Source organism: Phocoena sinus, chromosome 10 (assembly GCF_008692025.1).
Source record: "Phocoena sinus isolate mPhoSin1 chromosome 10, mPhoSin1.pri, whole genome shotgun sequence".
NCBI classification, from domain to species: domain Eukaryota; kingdom Metazoa; phylum Chordata; class Mammalia; order Artiodactyla; family Phocoenidae; genus Phocoena; species Phocoena sinus.
In genome coordinates, this window is record NC_045772.1 from 61,482,045 (window position 1) to 61,490,720 (window position 8,676).

Here is an 8,676-nt window from a genome sequence, read left to right on the forward strand (position 1 = left end):
TTACATGTTATCATCATCTGATTTGTCTTCTTCCTTCAAAGATTCCTTGGCATACTTCTCTGCCTCTTTCCTTATATCTTTTGGAACGATTTCATGTCTTCCGTTAGTTATCTCACCAACCCAGCTGAGCTCTAGTTCAAAAGCTTTATCCTTAACTTCGTCGTGTACTATGTAAATTATTCTTGCAACTTCTTTAACAACATCACAGCAGGTCGTTTCTTTCCTCTGAAGCTTTTCAATTTCTGTCTTCGCAGCTTGCCTGGCTTTGCCAATGGCACAGCCCCAAGAACCATATGAAACGCCCGATGAGTCACTCATGTAGAGTTGTACACCATCATTCACACTGTAAGACCCTAACCAGAAACTGCATCCAAGAGGTCTGACAGCACCGTAGAGTGTATAGGCACGTACATACATGGCCACTCTGTCTGCAAGATGTTTTAGTGGAAGGTTATATCTAAAGGTAGACCTAAAGTTGGAAGCCTCTTCTCTTGCAATGTCTGCTAAAGGACGAGTATCTGCCAACAAACCTGCTACGGCCATTCAGACATGCGGATCCACATTAAAAAGTCGTTTGGGGACTTCCCTCCTGGTCCAGTGGTTAAGACTCTGCACTCCCAATGCAGGGGGCCTGGGTTCGGTCCCTGGTCAGGGAACTAGATCCCACATCCCGCAACTAAGACCCGGAACAGCCAAATAAATAAATATTAAACAACAACAAAAAAAGTCGTTTGTTAGGACCTTCTTCATAAAGTTTAGAAAGGACTAATTTTTCTACCCCAAAGACGGCGCCATCTTTACATCTGATTCCAATAGCTGTACTACTATTTTCCACAGCCTTCATAGCATACTCAACTTGAAAAACTCTTCCATCAGGAGAGAATGTAGAGGCTGACAGGTCATACCTGGTGCCGATTGAGCTCATCGTGCTAAAACCACTGGGACGCCTAGGGCTTCAGGGTCTAAAGCGATCCCCCTCACCCTGTTCTCCTTCTGCTTGAGGAGTGTGGGTGGGCTTTTTCTTGCCCAAATCCAACCTCTGACACCAAAGATGCCATAGTTCCACCTCCTGAGTTAGAGACTGTTAATCAAAGGAGGGGCAGGTGAGGGCTTTGGCTAGAGATTTGCCATGTAGTGTTTCAAACTCGAACCCAACTCTGGACTTAGGCAAGAGAGCAGTCAGGTTGCTCATCAGGACAGGCTTGTTTGACAGCAGCAGGCTCAAGTTCTTCTTTTCCTTTTCACTTACCAGTTCAAACTTTTGAATGCTGAAGTGTGTTTGAGAAACAGCTAAAGGCCTGACCCCTGCCCCTGAGGAGTTTACAAATCTGTAGTTAATTGTGTGCTCTTGACAGGTATTGATAAGAATATAATTCAGCTGATTAATGTTTTTATGGTATGTCAGTGGAGAAATGAATAGTGAAATATTCTCTAACAGACAAACCAAAGGGAAATGCAACAGCGGAAGCAGCTAGGGATGAACTTGTCACAGATCCTGGTCGAGTTATACTCTTTTCCACATTGACCTTGCCTTGCCTTCCCTGGGACCATCTCCTCCACCTTCTCTTTCCTTCTCCAAATCTTGCCCATCCTTCAAGGACCAGTTAGACCACTGCTCCTCCAGGAAGCCTTCCTGGATGACTCCAGACTCCATTAACCTGTTTTGAACACCAGGATTAATAACCTTTGCCACACAGTTTAGAACTTAATGATGTACTTAAACTCTTTGCTGCTGTTTTGTGTGATTTCCCAACTAAATGATAACTCTTTTGAATAATAATAATAGTAACAACATTAAACTAGCTAATATTTATTAAGCATTTATTATGAGCCTGGTACTTTGCTAATACTGGGTTGGCCAAAAAGTTCATTCGGGCTTTTCTGTAACATGAAAAACTCAATTGAACTTTTTGGCCAACCCAATATATCTATATATTTTATCTAATTTCATCTGCCCAACAACCCTATGGGGAAGTTCTATGATTATTACCATTTTACAGTTGAGGAAGCTGTGTTGTAGGATACTTTTCAAAAAGGTAAAATAATGACTCACACAAACATGAAGTGAACACATATCAAAGATTTTATCTAACTCACTAATTAAAGAGAAAAACCTGCAATTTGTTAAAACCAACTGAAAGGAGAATCTGAAGAGCAGACATTTATAGGCAATCAGGAATGCTGAAATGAAGTTGCTAATATGTTCAAAACTGGTTAATGTTCTATGTGTACTAAAATTTGAAATCATCTTTTCTACTGGGCAGACGCCAATTTTATTTTATTTTAAAATTTATTTTATTATTATTGTTTTGAATGACTATTTAGCAGAGGGAGGAGATGGCCACTCTGGAAAGAATTGGTCTTCCGGCATGCGAGGCAGTAGAAGAGTCTGGCTATTAAAGGACTGGAGTAACAGAGCTTCTATCATTCAGCCTGGACGTCTATCAATGCTGAACTGGAGTAGCAATGGTGTTTTCTCTACAGCTGCCCCGGTTGGGCCTTACCCCTGGATATTTAGCCATGGAGCGTGTCTCACTGGTCCTCTTAGAAATCTGTGAGCTACTTAAAAGCCCTTAACAAATTTGTTTTCTCTTTTTTTTGTTTTTGTTTTTGCGGTACGCGAAGCACAGGCTCCGGACGCGCAGGCTCAGCGGCCATGGCTCACGGGCGCAGCCGCTCCGCGGCATGTGGGATCTTCCCGGACTGAGGCGCAGAACCCGTGTCCCCTGCATCGGCAGGCGGACTCTCAACCACTGCGCCACCAGGGAAGCCCCTGTTTTCTCTTTTATTCAGAGACCAATTTCATCTCACCTTTTAGCTCAACGTTCATTTGCATTTCTATGGCCCCACATTATCTGCATTACTATCAGTTTTCCCAATTTGCAGAGCTATAAATGAGTCTAGTCAAAAACAACAAAAGGGGGACTTCCCTGGCAGCTCTAGTGGTTAAGAATCCCCCTGCCAATGCAGGGGACATGGGTTCGAGCCCTGGTCCAGGAAGATCCCACATGCTGCAGACGAGCAACTAGAGAAAGCCCACACGCAGCAACGAAGACCCAACACAGCCAAAACTAAAAATAACAATAAAGAAAATGCGTGTATTATTATTATTATTTATTTACTATTAATTAATACTGGGTCTTAGAGTTCTTTCATACTTAGGTATTGAGCACAACACCTAGTGCATATTAGGTGTTCCATAAGTGTGGATTGGTTAATTGATGAGAGTTTTTGAATGATGGATTATAAAGCTTGCGGTAGATTGAACACCGTGACCAAAATCTTTTCCATCTCTTTCACCAAGAGGGAGAGTCTAATTTCCTACTCCTTGAATCTGGAATTGCCTGTGACTTGCTTTGGCCAGCAAATATGTCAGAAGTGACAATGTGTCAATTCTGGAGCCTAGACTTCCAGAGACCCAGAAGCTTCCACTTTCACTGTCTTGGGACCTGCCCTTACTCAGTAAGAAACCTCTTCTCCAGAAGGTCTTCTTCTGGAGACATGGAGGAGAACCGAGGCACCCTGGCTGACAGCCCCAGTTAACTGTCGTATATGTGAGTGAGGCCACCTTGGTCCATCCTGGTCCATGTGACTGCAGCCACATGAGCAACTCCAGGTGAGATCAGCAGAAGAACTGCCCAGCTGAGCCCAGCTAAAATCGTGACCTCATAAATTGTTGTTGTTTTAAGCCTCTAAGTGTTGGGGTGTTTTGTTATGTGGTGATGGCTAAACTGATGCAGAGGTGTCAGTGCAGTCATAGAATGTCAGCCGGGAGCAGGGGACAAGTGTTTATTCTTTGGGGATGGAGGCTACTCCCTGTGATTGAATTTCCTGGCTCAGCCGTCCTGCGCCCAAGCTGACTGGGACCCCTGTGCTGTTCCTTGACAGAAGTATTACTACCTGGGTATGTTGTTCGGTCCCAAACCTTGTCCACGGAGAGGAGCCGCTTTGACAGGCTCATTGTCTGCACTGGGCTGGTGACTCATTAGAGCAGCGGGAGTCCACCCTCTTCAAAAGAAGAGAAGCGACACTCTTCTAGGAACTTTACATCTAACAAGGACATGGTGTGTCCATAATAAAGTACAAAGTTAAACCTGTCGTTAATATCTGCCTCCTCCCTTCCCTCATATGTGTCATGTGACACTTTTACTTTCCAAACATCTTTCTACTTAGCTTGTTTGAGTCCCAACGTAGCCCAGTGAGTGAGAAGGACAGGTGAGGAGATCAAGAGATTTGCCTAGCACCACACAGAGCTTAATCGTGGGCCAGATCCCAGGCCTCCTGCTGCAGTGTCCAGTGGCCCAGTGCTGGGACTGCCTAGAGCTGGTTGCATGTGCAGCCCTGTCTCTCTGAGGGCCCTCAATCCAGGCAGTACATCCAGGACATATGTATGAACTCGAGATGATGTCAGGGTGGCAGTGTGGTGTCAGGGAAGACCTCCATTCAGTTCTGTTAGCTCCTTCAGCTGTGTGATCTCAGGCAGTCACTCAACCTTGCTCAGTCTCAGCTTCCTCATTTGTAAAATAAGATTTAAATTATATCTACCTATACTTAAAAAACCCGTATATAGTGGTTGCATCTGGAGTAAGGTATGGGGCTGGACATCTGGGATAGTAGGAAGACCTACTTTTCTTTTTTATTGTTATATTCACTGGTTTTATTTTTTTTAATTTGTATTTATTTTTTGGCCACGCCTTGCAGCATGTGGGATCTCAGTTCCCCGACCAAGGATCAAACCTGTACCCCCTGCAGTGGAAGCGTGGAGTCTTAACCACTGGGCCGCCAGGGAAATTGTTTTATTTTTTAGATTCCACATATAAGTGGTAACATACACTATTTGTGTTTGTCTGTCTGACTTACTTCACTCAGCATAATGCCCTCCAAGTCCATCCATGTTGCTGCAAATGGCAAAATTTCATTCTTTTTTATGGCTGAGTAGTATTCCATTGTTTACACCACATTTTCTTTACCCATTCTTCTGTTTTAATTTTTTTTTTTTTTGGCTGTGCCACGTGGCTTCCAGGATCTTAGCTTCCCAACCAGGGATCGAACCCAGGCCCGTGGCAGTGAAAGCGCTGGGTCCTAACTGCTGGACCGCCAGGGAGTTTCCAATCCATTCTTTTGTTGATGGACAGCTTGGCCATTGTAAATAATGCTGCTATGAACACTGGGTTGCATGTATCTTTCGAATTAGTGTTTTCGTTTTCTTTGGATATATACCCAGGACGGGAATTGTTGGATCATGTGGTAAGATGTACTTTTCGTTGTATATCTTTTTTACCATTCAAATTTGTAATTGTGATGATTGAGCTTATGTGAACTTGACTGGGCTACGATGTGCCCAGATCAGTAGTAAAACATTATTTCTGGGTGAGTCTGTTAGGGTGTCTTCGGAAGAGATTAGCATTTGAATCAGTAGACTGAGTGAAAGAGATCATCCTCACCAATTTAGGTGAGCATCTTCCAATCTGCTGAGGGCCTGCATAGAACAAAAAGGTGTAAGGAAGGGTGAATTTGCTCTCTCTACGGGAGCTGAGACATCCACCTTCTGCCTTCGGACAATGGCGCTAAGGAAGGGTGAATTTGCTCTCTCTACTTGAGCTGAGACATCCATCTTCTGCCTTCAGACAATGGTGCTTCACTGGGCGCTTGCATTCAAGACCAGGAGTTATACCACTGGGCCCCAATTCTCAGCCTTTGGACTCAGACTGAATAACGCTACTGTCTTTCCTGGGTCTCCAGCTTGCAGGCAGCAGATTGTAGGACTTCTCGGCCTCCATAACCACGTGAGCCAATTTCTATTATAAGTCTTGTCTTGGAAATTCCCCGGTTGTCCAGTTGTTGGGACTGTGCGCTTTCACTGACACCGGCCCAGGTTCGATCCCTGGTCGGGGAAGTAAGATCCTGCATGCCGCGTGGTGTGGTCAAAAAAATAAATAAATAAAATAAATCTTGTCTTACGTATATCTCTATATATCCTATTGGTTCTGTTTCTCTGGAGAACTCTGACACAGTAATCGTAGGGCAAATGTTATTAATTCAGTAACAATGCTAATTAACCAAGAAATAAATTATTAGCTCATAATAATTCTAATTAGCCAATAATAAATACATCTAAAAAATGAAATCATGTCTTTCTCCAGTGGCATACCCAGAAACTCCTTCCTCTACAGGAGAAAATTATTTTTAGAAAGAATCATTCTTTTCTTGATTCACTTTTTAGCTTAAGAACAATTAGTAATTTAAAAATATTATTATTATTTTTATTTTTTTTTTTTTTTGCGGTACGCGGGCCTCTCACTGCTGTGGCCTCTCCTGTTGCGGATCACAGGCTTCGGATGCGCAGGCTCAGCGGCCATGGCTCACGGGCCCAGCCGCTCCGTGGCATGTGGGATCTTCCCAGTCCGGGGCATGAACCCGTGTCCCCTGCATCGGCAGGCGGACTCTCAACCACTGCGCCACCAGGGAAGCCCTAAAAGTATTATTTTAAAAGATATTATTCAAATTCAGTGTAACATTTCATGTATGACCTGAAGTTTACACTTACCAAGCAAAAATATACCTTGTAGTTTGCAGTCATTATTTTTCTTAAACACAAGTAAAAGTTGGAAATGTCCACATAGAATGGCAGAGTTGGAGTTAGCCAAGGGCTATTTCTTTATGATCACCGTGTCTGGTCGTTGTCTATTTCCCATCTACTATTTAAACCCTGGAAGGTGTATTATCACAAAGGCTGGCTTGGCAAGGGCTTGGACAATTCTGAACTGTTACAAACTTTTCACCAAATGAACAGGTATCATTGTTGAAAACACTGGGTATCCACTGCATATAGAATACTATGTTCATTGAAAGATAAGTAATGAAAGTGTGTTCATTTGAAGCTTACACATTTATTATCAAAACTTAACAGTCGGGCTTCCCTGGTGGCACAGTGGTTGAGAGTCGGCCTGCCGATGCAGGGGACACGGGTTCGTGCCGCGGTCCAGGAAGATCCCACATGGCGCGGAGCGGTTGGGCCCGTGAGCCATGGCCGCTGAGCCTGCGCGTCTGGAGCCTGTGCTCCGCAATGGGAGAGGCCACAACAGTGAGAGGCCCACGTACAGCAAAAAAAAAAAAAAAAAAAACCAAAAAAACCTCAACAGTCATCACGGCAATTGTTTAGCACTTAGACCAACAAAAGACTTCCTTATAGAATATTTTATCATTTACCCTGTTTATTTTTTATTTTTTGGCCGCGCCACTAGGCTTGCAGGTTCTTAGTTCCTGGACCAGGGATGGAACCCAGGGCCCCGGCAGTGAGAGCGCCGAGTCGTAACACTGGACCGCCAGGGAATTCCCTCACTGACCTTGTTTAGAACTGTCTATGCATGGGAGTTCCCTGGCGGTCCAGTGGTTAACAATCTGTGCTTCCACTGCAGGGGGCGCGGGCTTGATCCCTGGTTGGGGAACTAAGATCCCGCATGCCTCACACTGCGAGACCAAAAAAAAAAAAAAGAATTGTCTACGCATGAAGATGATAAAAACAGACTTTTAGTCAGTTTTATTGTTTTTAAATTCTCTGCTGACAATGATCCCCCTTGTTGCTTAACTCAGAGTAGACTACTCCCACAGCCCTGCCCTCCTTACAATGTCCTTGTTAAAGATCAAATGAGATAGTATCTTCCTGGGTCTCAAACTCAAGTTCAAATGCTGCAGGGTTCAGAGGCACATATGTGAAGTGGCGTAAGTCACATAGCACTGTGCAGTCCATGGAAGACTGTGGAGGGTGTGTCCTGCCTAGAGGCGTTCACTGTCAGTTTTCCTTTCTGAGACATATCCTTCTGTGGCATAGGCTGGCACCCTGTGACACCCACGAGTAGCAAGCAATTCAGACTGAGGTCTGGGCTCATTTCATAGCTCTTTCCACTATGCCATGGTAAAAATACCACCTTACTTTTAAACTAATTCATAGATGCATACTGATTTATGTCCTAGGTAAGAAAAATAAGAAACAAGGGAGCCCTGGAGAAGTTGAGACCAGAAGCAGGTGGGATTTAGATGAGAAGTGAGTCTACTGGCCCCTGTGCTTACAGGAGGAGAGAAGGGGATGGACCGCAGTGACTGCAAGTGTGACTCTGCGTGAGGGAAAAAGGTGCGGGGCTCTTCTATCTGTGGGGTCCTCACAGTTTAACAGGGTAAGCATGCCACCCACAGGAGCATTTACAATGAAAAATTAGTTTTTAAATGACCAGAGAGATGTTTGTTGCAATTCAGTTTGTGATAGCAGAAAACGAAAAGCAATGTAAATATCCAAAACTAGGGGAATGGTTGAATAAATTATGCTGTATCCATTCATTGAAGGGATATTATTCAATCCTTAAAAATAATATTTATTTGACATGGAAAGAAAATCCCATTATCTATATGATGTGTAAAGAGGAGATTACAAAACAGTGAGTACAATCCAATCTCACTTTTGTGAAACAAAAACAAAAGACCTTGAAGGCTACACATCAAGGTATTAACGATAGTTATAATTAACAATGGCTAGGTGGAGGTATTCTGGCGGTTTAACATTTTTCTTATTTCTGCTCATCTGTGTTTTCTAATTTTCTACAGTGAACACATCTTGCTTAGGTAGTAAGGAAAGCTCACATTTATTTATTTATTTAAAAACATTTATTTATTTATTTGGCT

At 43.5% G+C, this 8,676-nt stretch overlaps 1 protein-coding gene across 1 annotated transcript; it reads right to left on the minus strand.

Annotated features, from left to right (window-relative positions):
* On the minus strand, nt 1–931 carry LOC116760981 (proteasome subunit alpha type-3-like). Its single transcript, XM_032646611.1, is given in 2 exon segments — nt 1–586; nt 720–931. Coding segments are annotated over 2 exon segments (792 nt in total). The 5' UTR covers nt 926–931.
* Between the last annotated feature and the right edge of the window lie 7,745 nt (nt 932–8,676).